The sequence below is a fragment of the Homarus americanus genome, unplaced genomic scaffold, assembly GCF_018991925.1.
Source record: "Homarus americanus isolate GMGI-L3 unplaced genomic scaffold, GMGI_Hamer_2.0 scaffold45562, whole genome shotgun sequence".
Lineage (NCBI taxonomy): Eukaryota > Metazoa > Arthropoda > Malacostraca > Decapoda > Nephropidae > Homarus > Homarus americanus.
In genome coordinates, this window is record NW_024744839.1 from 3,303,086 (window position 1) to 3,324,440 (window position 21,355).

Below are 21,355 nucleotides of genomic sequence, written 5' to 3' on the forward strand. Positions count from 1 at the left end.
ATTAAAATATATTTATTTAATTTGTATAATAAATGTAAACATCTACAGAGTACAGGCAATCCCCGGGTTATGAACGGCCAACTTACGAACATCCGCATATATGAACAAGGGTAAAATTGAAATTTACAGTATTATATTTACCTAGGACTTATCTTTTTACTTTCATTTACTGTATGTTGTCTATTTCTTTTCTCTTAAATTAAGTGATTTTAGATGTATATAAGGACTTAAAGGATTTTAAACATTGTTCTGTATGTACGGTATGCACTTACGTGTTTTGACTTGAGAACATCCCCAGGAACAGAACTCGGTCGTAACCCGGGGACTGCCTGTACTGTATTGTCCACGTATATACAAATGCATACACAATGAAACAATTGATCTTGGAATATGCAAAGATAAAGCCACATTTAATATTCACAACTTGGTCAGTACTGCAATATATTTACTCATTAGCACCAACAAAATTACTTTCAACACAAATTTACCGAGTGTATTTCATTGTATTCAATATTTTATCTCTGTAACCTATTTCACAGCAGAGTGGCACGTGCTGAACCTCCTACAATAATCCAACTTCAGCACATTTCTTCAAATTCGCACTCATTATACATACAGTACAGGTAATCTTTGTTTATTGCATATCACATTATTTGCTTTTATAGCAATTTCATTTTTATAACCAAAACATTTTATTATGTTTTGTATTTTTGCAATGCTGTACTGTACTGTTCAAAGGTAGGTAAAAAAATTAAACCTGCGTGAGAACCTATTAGGCATGCAGACACATGTCAATTGATACATGGCTGTGAAAGGGAAACATAGATGCATCAATAAATCATTCATTATCACAATTTACTCCTGATGTTTATACATAGTTTTATTTTCAGTAGAAGAAAAAAAAAATGTGGGTGTATCTGGTGGTGGCCAGTTGACAAAGGGCCATGAAAGGATGAGCATGCACACACCTAATCTTCATACCATAAAACACGAAGCTCTTTAAACTGAATTCTACAGTATTTCATTTGTTCAGCGAGTACTTGCATGTAGTTTTTATTGCTTTATATTATATTTATATACTGTATTTCCTATTTTCTTAGTAATTTATTAGTTTCTGTAGGAAAAATCAGCCCAAATACACCCAAAATTCCAGCAAGGAATGTATCCCACCTCATTCCATAGTTTATTACAAGAAAATTTAATTCATATACAGTGTACTTTACCCGGTCAATTGAACCCACGGAGGCACACGTAAAGTGAACAACATAACATATGGGATTAATTGAAATAGAGACCGGGCCGACCATCAAACTCCACTTTTTCAGACACAATACCTATGTTGTAGTAAAAATAACTTCTTAATTTTATGATGGTATGCACACACACAATTAATAATTAAGAGAAATATCAATAAAATTAGGTTTTTTAACACTTACATTAGTAGAAAAGATGGCTGGGCACACGGGGATGGTTCCGAGGCAGAGGGCAGATTATTGGCCCTCACTTGTATCACTATCCACCACAGAGGCTTGCAGGGCTTCTTTGTCAAACCCCTCAAAGTCCATATCCTCACTATCACTGACTTGGGCCGGCTGTGGTGGGTGAAGAACTCGGTAATGTTTTGATGACTGGGTGACCTTGTGCGCACCCTGCTCTCCGCATAAAAGAGTACATGCACCGCGTAAAGTGAGCATTCCGGGTCTGGCAGGGTACCGCGTAAACGTGGAAACGCGTTAAAAAAAAACGCGTAAAGCGGGGTAATACTGTAGTGAAAGTGTTTTCAAATACAGAACTACTTGTATCACCTACAACAAACAAACAGTCACATACATTATCAATTCTCACTTACACTGTCACTTCCTAAAATACACTAATATATTTTTAAAAGCTCTTACAGACAAGAACATGGAATAACAAAAAAATTAATTAATATGGCTTTAATATAACACAACCCTTTACAATAAACAAAGGTTAAAAAGATAATTACCCCCCCCAATAAATGAATGGATGAAGATATTTTTATGCACCTAGTGAGTTGGGCTATGCCAGGTCCAATAAAACATGAGAGTAACTATCCAAAACTTAATTACAACAATTGTTTTATTGTCATACCTGTATGTGTCTTGCCATTAATTAATCTCTTACACTGACTTATAATTTTCACTCATTAAGTTGTTAATTCTTTAACATCTCAAAATAGACTAGTACTTTACCACATCAGCTTCACCTATTCTATTCTCTTAAAAGCTGAAATTCAATTTTCTTGGAATGTAATGGAAAGTCAATGTAATGATCAACTCCCGGTAGATAAAATTGGTGAGAAATAGCCGATTTTCTTTTTAACTTGTATCTTCACGAGTCCATTATTAATAAAAGAGGAAACTGGAGTACCTAGAGAAACCCTGCAATGTTGGTGGGGGCACACAGGACAACACCCTTCCATCCAAACAAAGTAGAATATGCTACTCCAGTGCCAATGACATAAAACTACTATTGATTTTCACTAGGAAGTAGATGTAACCCAAACATTTTATCCGATGTCTATGCTGACACACAGAGGGCATGGAACAAAATGTCTTGATTAAAAGATGAAACTAATTATTAATCTCGGTCAGGTAACATCAAAACACATGTTTTCTTATTACAGTCACAGCACTGCATATATCACAGCATCTCCAAATCCATTTTGGGCTTTCCACCGGAAACATTTTATGAAAACCAAGTATTAAATGTAAAATATAATTAATAAATAATTAAAGAGCATTTTAAAATCAAAGAATTTTTTAAAACATAGGAATGTTGTGACATACCTTTTTAAAGTATGTGGTCATTCATACAAAGATGCAAAGATCCATTGAACTGCTCAAAATACCTGTAAGTATACACTGACAAAATATGAGAATTCATGTTTTGTTACCCAAAATAAACAAATTAACTACATAAAACTGTACCTGTTCTGAAAGTACAAATCTAATGTATTTCTGACACCTATAGGGTTTAAAATCTAATGGATGCTCTTGTACTGCCACCTCATACCAAATTATTTTTAACATGACAAATTTTCCAATTTCAATCTGAGTACTCCTGCGTTCTAGATGCCTTTTGTCAATGGAGGAACAAATCTTACGTGGGCTAACAACCTGGCAAGAGTGGGACAACCCACAAGCTATTGAATATTAAGAATTAGCAGATCTATACCTTGTCCAACCACCCATCATCATAGTAGGAAAAGGCCTGTATGGAAAAAGTGGAAAAATATATGTTTTGATTGTCAGTTCAATTGCTCTCTAAATCTACAGTTCTTAACCTTTGTGGAGCTGCACATCCAAACACTAACCTTCAACCAGTGGCACCCTGTGAACCCCAAAGAACAAAAAAACAAAACTTGTACAGTATTGCTGAGAGAATGCAATATTTTCACAAATTAATTGTGAGGAAGGTTAGGCCTGCTTCTTCTCCACAAATATCTTGTATAAACTAACAAAAACATACATACTGTACCCTAAATGTGAATCAAATATTTTCAAAAGCTCGATTATGAATAAAAGCCCACAATCAGATTTCAATGGGAAAGTAGGAACTGTTACCTACCCTTAAGCATTTGAATCTTGGTGGGTTCAAATAAAGGATCACTCTGCATGCTGCTATCAACACTCAGCCTGTTACAAAACTTAAATCTTCACAACAAGAAGCAATAAAAACCTTGCCTCACAAAGATATGTGTTAGAAAAAAGAACGATCACTCATAATACTTGCTTGCATAGATTCGATATAAAATACAAGGTGACTATTGGGGGTGGGGGGGGATCTTTAGATAGTTTTGCCCCAAAATTATGAGATTACACCTCAAACACATAATGACCACAGGCAAGGAGTCGATGCATTTGATAAAAAAGCAACAGGGAAACAGAATAGAGAAAGCCCAATGAACTTTTCTCATTGTCAAATAACTCCGTTCTTCAAACAATTGAAGCACGGGAACTACGGTAGCGCCAAATGTGCAAATATGAGATAACGGGTTTCCCTTTTTTCTATTTTCAATTCTCTGTCAATTGGTATACGTACTTATACCCAAAGCTTACACCATAGCATGTGGCAGCTGTATGTGTGGGCCCCCCTTGTACCTGCAATTAGTAATGTTTTGAGATCAGAGAAGCAGACATCAAAATGGTGTTTGATGATTTTTGGAAACCAGGCAACTGCAATCTGCAGAATACCTATCATCACAAGACAGAGCACTTACACCTTTTCTATGCCAGAGCTCATGTATGTGCAACATTTAATAGGCACTTACGCCCCTGCTTTATGTGACGTCTCAATTGCATCACCTAAATATAAGATGATATACATATACTTTTATGTAACACAACGATTGACAGAAATATTATACTACTATTGAAAAAATCCACAAGTTTTGCATGTTTTCACAAAAAAAAGACCACCACACACACACAAGGGCAAGAAACCATTACATCTGATAAATAAGCAACTGAAAATCAAAAGTATTTAATATAATCATCGTGAAAAAAAAATATATATATATATCAAACTAAAATACACTTCTCAAACCTGAAGGTATGCTACCTGGTAGAAGTGGTACCTTAACGTCTCACATTTGAAAGTCAATTGGCTACCAAGGGGTACCTTACATAGGCAGTGATACAGTGTTAAGAGAGCATGCCTTATTTATCTTGCATGCAATAATTATCCATACAATTAACTTCAGTTAGTGTTCTGTGTATATAACTCTGTTTATATAAATGGGAATATATTCAGTCGGGGATATGTTTATCACTTTCCCTTGGCTTTCATGCACACTTTGAAATATTGAAATGCGCCCCCCAGTTTAAAAGCCGCTGCTACTACTAAGTCAATTGTTTAAAAATTTTGAAGAAATGTTCCTTGATCATTCTTCTTCCAAACCAAGTTCAACCTTATTGTCTGCCATCAACAATGATTACCACAAACTGAACAAAACTTAATGTTTCCTTGTCCAAAACTCCAAGCTTAATTTTGTTCAAACTCTGTAGGAATTTTTATTAAAAGCTTCACTTATAAAGTTGTCTTAAATCAACATTTACCATTCCAATTGGAAGTTAAGGCTATGAAGGGTCCCTATAACTGCTGTATGATTATCCTGTATAACATCATGTTAAGTGATCTAATTGGGGAAATTTTTCCTAATATTCTTTTTAAAAATATTATTTATGATAAAATTTTGCACCCCAAAATATTTGTTTTCAGCTTTACTAATTTTATGTAAAGCACTTGTAATGACAGGGAAAAGAGGGGCCTGGAGTTTACCTCTAAATTAACTAATAAAAATTAATGGTTTTAAAAACTAGCTTTATGACAGATTAAAGGCACTATATTTGAGCTTTAATATGCTAAATTAATTTTTCCAAAAATTAGGAAGTTTTTTATTTTTGGAAAAATAAAATATAGTTTCTACACAATGAGATTGCTCAAAAAGCATCTTGGCAAAGTTTAGAAAGGTCATTATAAAGTTAGAACAATATATATACTATGAGAAGCGCTCTACACACACAGCAATACCCATTCCCCCACCTACACACAAAGATGCCACTCCTCGCTTCTTGTTAAGACGTAACATTGCATGAAGCAATGTCACAAGAATCCTTGCACCTGAAAATGTAAAAAAAAATAATTTAAGTAGAACTTGAAATGATTTCAGTGTACAGGTACAGCAAACCTAAAAAACAAAATTAATTAAGGAATGAAAATAAATGTCATTCATGTAGTACACTCCAAAAAATATCTTTACAATTTTGTGAGACAATATGACACAAAGGACAATGAATTTTGACAACCCTACCAAGACAACAGGAGTTGCGGTGTTCATTTTGAAACTAATCAGACCCCCCTATAAAGATACTTTTTGGAGTGAGTTTACTGTACTTCAGGACACTGTAGTTTTGTTACAATGAAGAGCACATAATAAAAAAAAAAAAAGTTATTTGGGAAGTATGTATAGAATTGTATGAGATCAACATCAGACTGCCAAATGCTGTCCAGAGATTTTATAGGGAGATTGAAGTGTGTGTAAAGATAAGCTGTCAGAAAAGGTGGGTGCCAATGACGTGTTATGTCACCAAGGCGAATAATAATATGGGATGTAAACGAGAGGTAAGTCCGCTGCTGTTTGCAGATTACTCTTGTAGTTAGCCTTACAAGAAAAGTTATGAGAGTTAGAGAATGAGTTTGGAGGTGTGTACTCAAAGAAAATTAATAATCAATGTAAACAAAAATAAAGCACTGAAAATTAGTACAGAAGGGAGGCAAGAGGGAATGAAAATTTACTGGAATGGGGATTGAATGGAGAAAGTGGAGGGCTTCAGATATCAGGAAGTGAAAGTGTCTGCAAATGAACTGGTAAGTAATGCACTGACACCGTAGGAGAATGCCAGAGAGTAATAGGTGGATTGAAAAATGTGAAAGAGAATGGACAGAGGAATTGGTGAGCATAAATCATCCTACAGTCATGAACCAAGAACTTTTTAAGATGCAACAGAATATAATAAATTGAAGTAAGAAAAATTTTGTATGTGAGAGCATAATGTAAGCAAACTGAAAGTAAAGAATAAGAAATACAGATAGAGTATATTAAGTAAATTTGAAAGTGAAATAAGTGTCAGGCAGGAATCAGATTGGGTTTGCTTAGGCAGTATGGACATACTGTACAAGGTAACTAGGGGAATGGGAAGTGAAAGAATACGGAAAAATGCATCAGTAGTGATTTGTAGTTGGAGGAGATTACATTTTACATAGTTTTTATCTAATATAGAACTGAAGTTAGTAACATTTTAAACTGCGCACAGACTTTATAGACACCCTGTATATATGTGAGAAAGAGAAACACAAACGGCCTTATTTTAAAAGTAGATGGCAATTTAGATGTTGGCTACTATGATTGGGACTAATTTGACGTGAAACTTTTTCTTTCCTTTGCTTCCATACTTGTTGAGTCGATCAGGTGATGTAAACCTAAATAGTGACTGAACAGTTTAATGAAGATTTAACACGAGGCCATTGGGAGATGCCTTTAACCTTCCTTAGTACAGTAGTACTCTAGCAACCCTTCAACAGTTGTTAATATTCCTACCTGAAGCTCCAATTGGATGGCCTAAAGCAATGGCACCACCATTTACATTAACTTTCTCCATACAAATGCCAAGCTCTTGGATGACTGCTAAGCTTTGTGCAGCAAATGCTTCATTTAGCTCCCATAAATCCACTTCATCTATGCCCCAGGCAGCTTTTTTTAACTAAAAAAGAAAAACTTGTTAAACTCTAACAGTGACAATGGTTCTAATACCAAAAGCTTATTTTTAGAGTAAACAACAAGAAATGTATTCAGTATTTTACAAACACACACATCCGAGTGTAATAAAAGAAATGTTATATATCAAAGAAACCTGGTACAGTAAATACCCAGAAACAATACATAGGGAATCAAAAGGCAAGTCTTGTTTGCATCACCAAGGATCCCCATCTAACTTTCCCTCCTTCTTTTCCCAATATCTTCATAACTTTTAATTTTATTCACTCAATCCTTTTTATATGCATGGCGAGTTTACTGCATTTAATAACTAAATTTTAACTCCACTTCTCTTTAAGTTATCACACAAAGGACATTATTTGTAACCTCTTATTTCTGTTTTAATGGAGATACTCTAGCAAAAGAAAAAAAAAGAAGCTGATTCCTTAAAACAAAACCTGTAGTTAGGTTATGTTTGAAGAATTTGTTTTGACTGGAACCCTTTTAGTGTGTTCTTATCATTGGCACTTAAAAACATTGTTATAAAACAAAGCAGAATCCTTAAACTGCAAAGTTACCCCTCACTTCATTCATTAGCCAAAGCAAGAACCCATAAGCTAATCAGTATGCCAGTTTTCATAAATACCAATGCCTAAGTAATGTTATCAGGACAGTGTTTACTCTATACAATACTGCAGCTGTACTGAGCATGGATTGCAGCAGATAAAGATGAATTCTGGCTATGAAAAGAAGTGAACTGCGCTTTAAAAGACATATCATAAGTCTTTAAACTGCTACTGACTGCAAAATGAAAGCACATTTTCATTTTACAATGTTAACAAGTTTGCTTTTTAAGTCTTGTATTTTAAAAATTTACCAAACATTAAAAAATTTCATACCGGCAAAACATTATGAATTACAAGTGATTTTGAATTTGAGGGGTATGAATTATGGCCATTTTACTGTAGAGATTGGGAAGACCTACATTTTCTCATTATCTTTTAACTCCAGAATCTTCCAGAGGAGTTTTCCTTTAATGTAAATTTTTCTTCTGTATCTCAAAATTTATTCTATACCTTTTGGTATAGAATGCAAATTTCTGTCACTCAAAGAATACCTGTGCTTCATACCACAGTACTGTATGCCCTTCTTACTGTATCGCCCAAATTTACTTGATCTATTTCTGAGAATTTACCAGTACAGTATTTCACTTTCTATATTTCATTTATTCCCAAATTCACACTTTATGGCTAAAAAGAAATTGATTAATGTGTACATTTTGTTAAGAGAATTAACAAAATGTACACATTTTTTAATTTCTTTTTAGCCATTAAATGTGTCTATACAAACTCCCTCTTTATCAATTATTCTTCAGACACCTCTTTTATGACATACAAATTCTTTAAATGTAAACCAATACTACAGTATGTATAAGCTTTTGATTTTTAAACCAGAATAAACTCACAGCAGCTTTAACAGCAGGAATTGGCCCAGTACCCATAACAGCAGGGTCTACACCTGCCTGTGCCCAGGACACAACTGAGGCTAGGGGTTTGATCTCTCGATGTTTAGCTTCACTCTCACTCATCAACACCAAAGCTGCAGCACCATCATTAATACCGGATGAATTTCCTGGGGTCACAGTGCCAGTACCATCCTGTAATAAGAACATTAATTAAACATAAGACACACAAGAACTGACTGTAATAACATATGCATCTGTCACTTTAGCATATATTTGAAGAATGGTTTAAAATAAAAGTTATTAAAAATTTGAAATGACTACATTACCATGACTTTTGTCAGTTATCATAAAAAAGACACTCAACATGGAGGTAATTTGACAAGGCAAGTTGGTATATTAATGCAGTACAGTACAGTATAAAGAAAGAAACCAATCTTTTGTGTTTTTCATGTTTCTGCCTAAGTAATTTATGCCTTATCACTTAATTTACACTGATCCTCAATAATTTTATGTTAAATCATATACATACAGTATATTTTTTAATACGATATTGTAAAGAAAAAAAACAAAAATACTGTACTTACGGTAATAAAACATGGTTTCAATTTTGTTAAACCAGCCAAAGTAGAGCCAGGTCGTGGGTATTCATCAACTTTTACTTCTGTTGCAGCTTTCCGCCCTGGTATTACCACCTGTACAATCTCTTGCTCAAAGTGGCCAGCTTGTTGAGCAGCCTCTGCTTTTTCCTGAGACTTGAGGGCAAAAATATCCTGCTGCTCTCTTGTTAAATTCCAACTCTTTGCTACATTCTCCGCTGCAGTGACAAATCAAACATACAGTACTGTAATTGGTAGGTAAATTTTTTAACACAGTACAGCACCAACTTAAATATTAATATTCAAAAATTACAAATTATGAGTAATTTATAAACTCGTCCTAAATATGCATAAATACAGTACTACAAATGTTAACCTCATATAAGGAACATCAATCATGGTAGCTCTTACACACTTAATGCCATTTTCTCATATACTAAGATGAGAGTTTTCTAGCAGAAATGTTAACATAGTGGCCAGGAATTATTCAAATTGTTCAAAAACAATGTTGATGACACTAGCAGCAACTGGTATTGACCTGCAACAGGTCCTAGCTACCCCAAAATTATCCACAATTGTCCAATATTATAAGAGGAAACTTTGGACTTATAATTTTGGAATTCATAGCATAAAATCTGGGAAAACTGGAATGAAAATGTCAACAAATATGGTTCTTGTGAAATTGCCAAATGCCTTTACAGATATATAATTGATTTTTATTGACAATTCTCTGACAAAACTAGTTATCTTTAGTGATAATTGTAGGGCCAGAAAAAAAATTGAATATGATATTAGCTTGTTTAATAAAAATTTATGAGGGAAGAATAATGGCCATTGAACACATCTCTATGATTCTGAGACTTTATCTTCATTGTGATTGGGCCTTTAGCAATATAGAAAAAAATAAAGCTACTGTGGTGTTCACTCAGGATGGGTATGCAGAGCTTATTAAAAGTGCTAGAGCTATAAGGTCTTTTACAGTGGTGCAGGGAGTCATTCTTGGATTTTTCAGAGCTGTAAAATCAAATCTCAAAAAGAAAAGTAAATGGTGGAAGCTTTAAGGATGCAAATGTTTTTCTGTATTTGGATATATTTAACCAAAGCTGTAATATAAAAAATACCTACGACATTCTTCGGCCACTTCAAGTGAATCTTCAAAAGGGGAGGAGAAACATATACAACCAGCAGACCTTTGACCTGTCTCAAATCAGTCTCCCTGAGAAACACCACTATTCTGTGGCAGTAAACCATGCTAAATTAACTGACCAGATGATCCACGTGAACTACATTACCGGTATAGACTTGCCTGCTGATACAGATGAAGACAATGCAGATGATGACCTAATAGTCTGCAATATTAATACTACCCACAACACCCCACAAGCAGTGATTAAGCTGCAGTTAATGGAAGTCTTTATAGTACATTCTGTGTCTTCTTTTTGTTATGTAAAACAAATTATCAATACAGGTATTTTTGTATTGACTCGTTTCTATTTTTTTAACATTTCTGCCAACTACTGGTAAACCCATATCTAACATTATTTCCAGACCTTACAATCAATTGGACAGTTTGTCTTGTTTTTATTGAAATAATTGCATATATTTTATAAATCTGGTGGCACTGTACTCAAGGGGGTTATAGTTTCCATAGTTTACTTACCTTTCGAGCAACTGTAGCCTCTTTTTATAACATTTCTCCTAATCTACTAGCCTTTACCTTCAAAATAAGACCAAAACCACCACTATTTTTTTAACTATTAAGGCAATGTTAGGACAAAGACTAGGTTTCAAAACTTTTATCGCTCATTATCTCCGTTTTTGCGTTTGTGATTTCAGGGTTGTTGCACGAAATGTCTCATATAATCAGCAATAACAAGGGAATAAAAAAAGCAAAAATTATAAAAGTTAAGTAAACATTGCGTTGCAGTCCGTAGAATGCTGGCTGCCTTGATGTTCACCATACCAATGCAGCCCAGTAGAGAAACTGCCTAGCAACGGAGCTCCCTCACTTCACACCCCACTCCCCTACACTCGTGTGTGCTCTCACACACTAAGAATTGTTTATTCCCTTTATGTTGTTTACCTTATGATAATTTTTTACTTTTTTTTTATTTTTTATTTTTTTTTCACATTCTGTTTGTAGGATTTATGTGCATGTAACTGAATTAAAAAAAGTTACATACAGGTATATCTACCCAAAATTACAGGTTGAAAAATAACCATAATATTGCCCACAAATCTGCCTGGTACAGCGTGGGCAAAGGAGGATGTGGCTACATTAACAAGTGTAACCTGGCAACAAAGCCAAGTTCTTAGTAAGATTTTTGGTGCACAGCTTTAAATTCATGGTGCCAAATTTCAATGTTCTTAAACAATAGCATAATTTCAGTAAATTAGCCAAAGACAATGATAGCAGTTAAAGGGTTAAACATTGAGATTTACTTTAAGTGAAGCTACTAAAAAAAATAAAATTAAGTTAAAAATTATGCCTGGGGCTCTAGCAATACCCATAGCTCACTCCCCATTTTAAAAATGCTTTAACATACCCATTTTCATATCTTAATATATATTTCCAGAAACTTTAAAGTCCCAAAGTTGCTGGTTTGGGGATGTTGTATTGCAGTTAAATGAAATGCTAATTCTTGTCCTTACCTGTAACTCCCATATGGTAGTTATGAAAGGCATCTATTAATCCATCTTTCATCATTATGTCTACCATGGTAGCATCCCCCATCTTGACCGGTGATCGTAAATGTATAGCATGAGGGGCCTGACTCATGCTCTCCTGGCCACCACACACCACTATTGAAGCATCTCCCAACTTTATTGCTTGGTAACCCATAGACACAGATCTGGACAAACACAAAATGATCATCAACATATGTTTGGACCTAGGCACGGATAAAATGGTATACTAACTCTGAAATGCCTTTTTGTTACCGAGCTCAAAGTTAACAGCTCTCAGACAGGACCCCCCATATCAACTACATTTAGTCTTACAATCCAAATGGGTAAACTGACCAACCTTCCCCAGTACAGTATTCCCAGCCTCAAAGCGGAGAGCATATGAGACGAGCGGTGGGAGAACAATGAATGAACAAAAAACCACGAGCTAAGACAACTGAGGTTTAGTCTGCTTACACCATTTTTATGAAATATCCATAATCCACAATATGACTTTGATAATGTAGGTGTCCAAAGATAGGAAATCTAAAATAGTTTTAGAAAATTAGTCATCCTGCCTGTCATTTTAGTTATTTGGTGAAATAATTAAATAGATGTATCAGGCACACAAGAAATAATTATCAAAGCTGGAACAAAAAGCTAACTGACAATACTAAAAAAAAGAATTGTAGGTTATGGTAGTTAATATTCTTCATGTTTTCAGATAACAGTTTAGCCCCAATACGCACAACTTGAACCTTTTGAAAGTATTACTCACATCCATGCCGACTCCCCTACTTTAAAAAAAATTGGTCTTAAAACTCGTACTATATACGCATGTATACAGTATGGCTTTTGGGTATTGTTTATACAAGTACAGTACAGACATTTTGGGTTCAAGGTCTCAAGTTCCATTGCACCTAAGTTACAATTCAACCTTTAGTTTGCAAAGTTTACATGTCTGCCATAGTCATTCCCAAAGGTGTGCAAATACTCTACTGTTTCTTCTAACCTGAGGCCTGACCCACAGAGCATGTTGATAACTGAAGCTGGGACAGTGTAAGGAAGACCAGCACTAACAGCTGCCTGACGGGCTGGGTTCTGACCCTCTCCTGCAGTCAGTACCTGATGAGAGACACAGAATTATTAGCCCTAAAAAAAAATTAGTAAATACCAAGAAACCACACTAGTAAAATAATTAAGGTTATGTAAAACATTGCAAATGTACAGTACAGGTACTCATTAGAGTACAAGGCCCTGACATCACAACTAACAGAATTTACATCATTCTTATTTTACACCTTCTGTTACCTAGACTAGATATATTATAACTGGTACAGAAGTCAGATGTGACCTAAAAAAATGGTGTTCACTCTGACAGATAGCACCTGTATAACCATGCAACTGGGTGAGGAAGGGACGAGTCACCCAATCCATCCTGTTATAAAATGATATTTCAGGATCAATTTTCATTTATAATTTACAACTCTCACACCCTGTTCATAAACTAAGCTAGTAAAGAAGTGGTGAATCTTTATTGCTCATAAATTCATTCCATTACTTCAACCTGGTTAATTTCTATGCTATAAATAATTATAGGGGAAGATGAACAATGGATCTATAAAAAGTGTGAACCGAGAGGTTACAAAGGACATCCATTGTGACTAAAATATCCATTCTTCAGCTGGCAATACACCCTGCCTGCTCCACCCATTATTGAGAGAGAAATATCACATTTACACTTATAAATGATTCTTACATCATGTTTTCTTTACACATTTTCTTCTTTTACTAAAAAGTGTTTGTCACCCGATAAATTAAAAGCAAGTGTTATGGCTGGATGACCTTCGTATCAACAACCCATTTTTTACAGAAATGGAATGGGCATTACTGTACATGTACTTCCAAGTGCCCTCTTAGATGTATGTACTTATGCATTTACAAACATTGTACTGAATATAACTGAAGAAAAATTATAAATTATGTGCATAAATGCAAGAGATTGTGATATGATACTAAATAAAAGGCTGAAGAGATATACTGTATACATAAAGAAAACACATACTTACCTGGCCAAGGAGAACTTCTGAAACATCTTCTGGTACAACAGATGCTCGAGACAATGCTTCTTTGATGACTAAAGACCCTAATTCATGAGATCGCAATGATGACAAACCTCCATTGAATGACCCTGTTGATCAAAGTAAATATTACAGATTCAATAAATTCAACAGTATTTATAAATTGTTATGGGACTTAATGCAAAAATAAAGTTAATTGGTTTAATGAGCATACATTCCATAAGTGCAAGCCTATTACTGAAAAAATCTTTTCATCTCCTAATCCAATCTGTGATAATTAGTTTTATCGGGACATTATAAAGATGCTTGACCTGTTACGTAGTACAGATAAAACATTTCAAATACAGAGGAGAGGGGGTCTTGTGTTAGAGTTTGTGTTAACTGAGTAACTCATTATCATAACCGTTTCGCAACCATTTTTCAAGCTTGCGTGGGTTAACTATGATTACCTGATACAGTAGCATGGTAGTTAGCTTTAGTCCAATTTGATGCAGCTGGGTGCCCTTTCTATTGTCAATGCACATTTACAGGGTAGGAACTGAACAAAATAGGATCATGATTCCCAGAGGTAATCAATGATTGGTAAAATTGCATTTTAGTGCATCACCATAATAATTACTCCAGACCCATCATTATTGCACCAGAAGTGTAAGTGCAATTTTCTCCCCCCTTCACTTCAAAAATTTAAAAAATTGGATAAAGGGTTATTTTGTTTTGGCAAGTGAAAGTTGCTACTGTACAATATACTGTAGCCACATTTTTGCCATACCAGTGACTAACAACTCTTCTAACACGATACAATAAGGGCAGATTTCATAGAAACATACATGGGACTGATGCCAGATTCAGCTTCTGCAAGTCAGTTTTTTGGCTTGACTTTGAAGTTTCAACACAATAAATAACCTGACCTGCTGTGGAATGGAGAACAATACAGTAATTACAGTATAGTAATGGTCTTTAAAATAGCCCTGGACAAGATTATCAAGAACAACCAAGGGATCCTACACAGGCCACTGGCCTGCTTCCCTTGGTTTGACCATCCCTAGTTGGGTGGCCATTGGTTAAATATGGTAAAAAATTATGACTTCCATGGAAGTACAATACAAATCCAGTGTAAAACACAATTTCTTTTGCTTTTCCCAATCTTTTACTTGTAATATTTTGAGTAGACTATATTGTGGAGAGCCAACCAGTGGTGAAGAGGTAATGACAAGCTCCTGCAGCTGGTCACTGAAAGACCCATGCATACCCAGTATTTGTCAACAGTGCATAACAGACATGATCAACTGCCCAAGCAAATAACAAGCTGATCAGTGATGAAGAGGATACAATACGATGTACTGTATCGGTAACTATGTCTCATTTTCGTAGAACAAACCAATGGGTACTGCCAAGCCTGGGTATGTTTCACTCAGTTGTTCATTCCTGCTAAAACCAGATATAATTAATGATGGTTTGTTTTTATACACAGCAGTGGGTAATAACATACACTTGCTGCATTGAAAGTAAAAACTCCTTACTGTCCTCTACTTCTATGGAAAAAAATACTAGGGGCTTTTCTTATAAGATTATGATAACCCATTTACAGTAAGTAATACCCGGTAATTGTTCAATAAACAAATTAAAAAAAAACAAGTGGTGCCATTGTTTTCAACATCTTCCCATTCTAGAAAATTACCCACATTATTTATGCCATAGTTTTTTGCCCCTATGATTCTAAGATCTGAAACACATTGAAGAACATAAGAACATAAGAACATAAGAAAGTGGGATACTGCAGGAGGCCGACTGGCCCATACAGGGCAGATCCCTTTCACACCCATCCCAGCACTTCCATGTGCCTATCCAACTTCGTCTTGAAGCTCCCTAGCGTCCCCGATCCTACTATAGCACTCGGTAGCCTATTCCACATATCCACAACTCTATTACCAAACCAGTGCTTGCCTATATCCTTTCTGAATCGGAATTTATCTAATTTAAAGCCATTTGTTCTAGTTATTTCGTTATTACTGAGCTTCAGAACATCTTCCATTTTACCCTTGTTAATCCCACTTACCCACTTGTACACCTCTATCATATCTCCCCTAACTCTACGCCTCTCTAATGAATGTAAGCCTAAGCTTTTCAGTCTTTCTTCATATGGAAGGTTTCTAATATTATGGATCATTTTTGTCATTCTTCTTTGTACTCTCTCCAAAGAATCTATGTGCATTCTATAATAAGGACACCAGAACTGAACCGCATAATCCATGTGTGGCCTCACTAATGCTAGGTAAAGTTTCAAGATAATGTCAGCAGTTCTGTTACTCACAGACCTAGATATGAACCCAAGAATCCTGTTTGCCTTGTTGCGAACGCTAATACATTGTTTTCTAGGTTTCAAGTCGTTGCTAACAAATACACCTAGATCTTTTTCACAAACTGAGTTTTCTATTTCCGTGTTACCTAGTTTATACTTAACGCTTGTATTCGTCTTCCTATCTGTAGTACCTTGCATTTATCAGTATTAAAATTCATTTGCCAGTCTACTGACCACTCATGTAAGGTATCTAGATCTCTTTGAAGGTGTTCAAAGTCACTGTCTGAATTTATCACTCTCCCCATTTTGGTATCATCTGCAAATTTACTAATCCTACTAGTTATGCCTAAATCAAGATCATTAATGAATATAACAAACAGCAGAGGGCCTAATACAGATCCCTGGGGAACTCCGCTTTTGACCGCACCCAGTCTGACTTTAATCCATTTATGCTGACTCTTTGTTTCCTACCAGTTAACCATGACCTAATCCATTTTAATACTGATCCACCTATTCCATGTGCTTCTACCTTCCTTATCAATCTCTCATGAGGGACTCTATCGAATGCTTTACTGAAATCTAAATAAATTATATCATATGACTTATCATTATCTACCGCTTCAAATACTTCTGAGAAAAAGCTAAGCAAATTTGTGAGACAAGAACGTCCCTGGGTGAACCCGTGCTGAGAAGAATGAATTAAGTTGAATGTTTCAAGGTGGCTTCTGATTTTTGTAGCAATAATTGACTCTAGCAACTTGCCTATGATTGAAGTGAGACTAATGGGACGGTAATTTGATGCTATTGATTTATCACCCTTTTTGAAAATCGGAACTACATTTGCAAATTTCCAAGCTTCTGGCACTAGGCCCGATTCTAATGACTTATTAAATAAAACTGCTAATGGATTACTCAACTCATCTCTACATTCTTTTAATATTCTAGCATATACCTCGTCTGGACCAGGCGATTTATGAGGCTTCAGTTTGTTAATTACTTTAAGCACATCATTACTAGTAATATTGATATTCATCAACATATTTTCTATACTGTCGTTATATACCTTATGAACTTCTGGAAACTGTGCTAGGTTTTCATTTGTGAATACGGAGCGAAAATGACTATTTAACGTACTACACATTTCTAACTCATCATCAGTCATTTCTCCTGTCGTAGTTTTAAGGGGACCTATTGTATCTCTAACCTTTGATTTATACAGTTGATAAAAAGCTTTGGGGTTATTTTTCGATTTGTTTGCTACCTTGATTTCATAATTTCTCTTTGCTTTCCTAATTTCTGTTTTTACCTGTCTTGTTAGGTTCTGATAGTAACCAAGTAAGTAATTTTCGCCTTTCTTAACTTTTCTATATACTCCTTTCTTTTTCCCTAGAAGATCTAAGAGTCTATTATTCATCCATTTTGGTTGGTTCCGATCGATCTGAATTTTCTTTTAGGGATGTGTTTATTTTGGGCATTATTGATTGTCGCAATAAATTGTTCATAAGTAGCTGCTAAATTAAATTCGGGGTTATCCCGTCCTAAGTTGACAGTTTCCGGAGGTGTGGGGGATTAATCTTTTGACCATAGGGTCATCCCTTAGGTCTCTCCTTATGCTACCGTAATTAGCCTTCCTAAAATCCGGGATCAAGGCCGAATTTTCCTTCTTCCTGCCATCCCATATTATGTTAAAATATATGGCTTTATGATCACTGTTTCCTAGTTCATCTCCAATCCCAACATCTTTTACTAAATTTTCATTATTACTGAGAACTAAATCGAGGATATTATTTCCTCTAGTGGGCGAGTTTATGAATTGATATAAAAAACTATCCTGTACTACTTCTAGAAAATCTTCAGATTCACTATCGCTAAGTTGATTTTTCCAATCTATGCCTGAAAAGTTGAAATCGCCTAGAATACATACATTGTTTCTATCAGATGCCTTCTTTATTTCCTCCCATAGCAATTTACCATCGTTCCTACTCAAATTAGGTGGTCTATATATAACACCAATGACTACGGATTCACTGCCCTCACCAATCTCTACCCAAATACTTTCATTGTCGCTATTTGTTTTAATGTTTGATTTATTGCAGCTTTTTAATGACACCCTGATATACACTGCTACACCGCCACCTCTCCTTCCCACTCTGTCAAATTTAAACAGGTTATATCCTGGAATATGAAATTCTGCTAAAAAATGCTTGCTGTTTGAATTTATCCATGTTTCCGTTATTGCAATTATATCTATGTTCTCTTTACTAACAATGGCCCTGAGCTGGTCCATTTTGTTACACAGGCTTCTACTATTAGTATAATAAACACTCAATATGTTTCTTCCGTTTCTATCTGTTTTACATTTATTACTTTGATGTTTGTTATTATGACTAACTATATTTTCAGCATTATCTACTTCTGTTTCACTACTTCCCAGGACCTGCTTGTTTTTTGACTCCCATTTTCCCCGACCCCTCTCTACTGGCGAAACCCCCCCCTTCGGAGTGACAATTTCACGCTCCAGGGATGCAGACAACGTCTTTACCCCCTCACGAGACAAGTGTACTCCGTCGCGACAGAAGAATCAAAAGTTTCGTGTACTTCTAGCCTAAGACAAACAAAATGAAACGGTTATTTATCCAGTCACGGACCTCTACTTACTTCCGCTACAGTACAGTAATTGTCTGGTTTTCATTCTGTAACTTGCAAACAAGATTAGGTTATCAGAAGGAATGCCAGGCATACAGAAGAAATAACAAAATGTTACTAACCAGACAAATAACCACTGACCATACATAAATTCAATTTATTTCCTCCACTATTTTGGGGATATTATTGACAAACTGAAGCCCTTTTCTTCTAATGAAAAGTTTCCTAACTTGGCTCCTTAACTTGGGCACCTGTTTTTAACTTCTAAGCCTTTAAAAATTTTCTGTACTACTGTAGGTTAGATTTCCTTAGTTTTTCAGTGTTTTTACCCCACAATTTTCCTCTACTGTCCTTCAAAGCCCTGCCCACTTTGTGTGATCAAAATTTAGTTTTTTAAGTGAAATTGTAAAGTAATAAAAAAGTAAAATAAAAATTTCACAAAAAAGCACTATAGAGTACTGCAAAGTATTTTTTGGGGGGAGGGGCTCTACCTCCCTATATACAAATCAATATTGAGAGTAATCCTGGAGCAGATCGCTGACACCAGACCACTTTGCTCGATTTTATTAATTTTTCCAAAGATGTTCTTTCGATGATAGTAATAATGATACAACAATGCATAGAACCTAATAGAACCTAACCTAACCAACCAAAGAATCATACCTAACCTTGCTTAACTTCCTAGCCAAGGGACAGACCTCCACTATACTAAACAGAAAGTACTCACAGTACAGTACTTTGATATCTGGTACCAATAAAAGCAACTTTCTTGAAGAAGCATGGAATAATTTAGTTTTTTTTTTTTGTGGCAGTGAGAGTACATTCAGACTGAGCGGGTCACTCAGTCTGAGCATAAACAAAAAGCAAGCAATACACGCCGACAAGGCAGATTTTTCGGCTGAATATTTATTGTAAATACTGTAATTAATTCTTTAAGGTACAAAGCACGTGTAGACATCATTTTAGTGTCATATGATCAGTTTTCACCCCAATCCTTCACATCCTGCCCACTACAGATGATTTATGATCGTAGATATAGAACTAAAAAAAGAAAAAGAAAAAAGAAACTACTGAACTTAAAATAAAAAGTCCTTCTGGTGTTAGCCATCTGCTCCAGTACTGTATTACCATAACGAGTTTCATGTATGGTCAATACCATATACAGTATTTACCAAAATGAGGATCGGAAATGAATGAAGCACAAAAGTTTTGATTAGAACAATTAAATTATGCAAAATAAAAAAAAATTTATTCATACAGTCACCCAGGGTAAAATCCTCCATTACAACCAAGGTTGGGCATATGAGTGCCAACTCTGGCAGTTGTGTCAAGTGGGTCCCAGCCTAACCTAATCGTTAGAAATAGATCCTAATCCATAGGTGTCGGATACTTGACTCACAGTCTATGATACTTCTCTGTTAACGAATCTAAAACTTTAAGAATCAAATATTAATAAATCTGAGGATAAACTTACCAACAGGTGTCCGCACAGCTGATGCTATAACAACACGGTTTGCTGCCATTTCTTGTTACAGTACTATCAGGGTAGTACACGTGTCTAACCAGTCCTTAGGCTATTTCTCCAGTTTTATATGCTTTGGAGAAAAAGTTAGTAACAGAATAACTGCTGTTCTCCTCTTCTTTTCTGCACAGTTAAACTGGGTTACCTAAATTGACTCTGTAGTTCTGATGTTTCAATTCGGTCTTTAGCTGCTTCACCGTGTCTTCAAGAGAGCTGCACTGTTGGTTACCACACCGCAGTGACGCGAGTACCGTAATGGACTGTTGTTTACTACCACAGACTCCACAGAGCTCAAACGCAGTCAGCTGTTTATTCTCTTTAAATGGTACGGTACAGTTATACATGGCTACATATTCATTTTTCATTAGTCTCAGTAGAAATTTTTAATTGTTGTAAATGATAATATAAATCCATTTAACCCGATGACAATTTTATACACAGTGCATTACTGTTCTTAACGATTCGCTTTACTCAAATACAATATATATAAATCTTGATACGTTTTTCTCCAGTATTAGATTATCCGGGAGGAAATATTTCGATGATTTTATAATGTCCTCATGAGGTCGCCTGCAGGAAATTCCAGCGGAGGATCAATTTCCTGCGATAGATGACCACATGGTGATGGTTTCTACTACGCATGCTCAGAAAAATACTCCAAAGCTGTATTTCTACCTTTATAATGGCCTAATCATTAATAATAGCCAGTGGTGTAGTGGAGGGGGAATACGGGGAACGGCGTTCCCTCACTTTTTTTTCGACATTACCTCTTGACAGCTTGGCACTTTCGAAAAAAAATTTAA

General features: G+C 35.4%; 1 protein-coding gene across 1 annotated transcript; it reads right to left on the reverse strand.

Moving 5' to 3' along the window:
• Nucleotides 1-1,922: 1,922 nt before the first annotated feature.
• Nucleotides 1,923-21,178, reverse strand: LOC121878039 (acetyl-CoA acetyltransferase, cytosolic-like). Its single transcript, XM_042383997.1, has 8 exons — nucleotides 20,505-21,178; nucleotides 14,074-14,195; nucleotides 13,017-13,129; nucleotides 11,993-12,192; nucleotides 9,329-9,558; nucleotides 8,745-8,936; nucleotides 7,124-7,286; nucleotides 1,923-5,646 (listed from the first exon to the last, which is right to left on the reverse strand). The coding sequence occupies exons 1-8, from the start codon at nucleotides 20,551-20,553 to the stop codon at nucleotides 5,525-5,527; spliced, it is 1,191 nt and encodes a 396-aa protein (XP_042239931.1). The 5' UTR covers nucleotides 20,554-21,178; the 3' UTR covers nucleotides 1,923-5,524.
• Between the last annotated feature and the right edge of the window lie 177 nt (nucleotides 21,179-21,355).

Coding starts and splice junctions, on each gene's coding strand:
- LOC121878039 (XM_042383997.1), bottom strand. CDS start 20,553: ATGGCAGCAAACCGTGTTGTTATAGCATCAGCTGTGCGGACACCTGTT. Junction 12,193..13,016: donor CTCTGTGGGTCAGGCCTCAG/GTTAGAAGAAAC, acceptor GTGTTTGTCCAG/ATCTGTGTCTATGGGTTACC. Junction 5,647..7,123: donor CCATCCAATTGGAGCTTCAG/GTAGGAATATTA, acceptor TTACATTTTCAG/GTGCAAGGATTCTTGTGACA.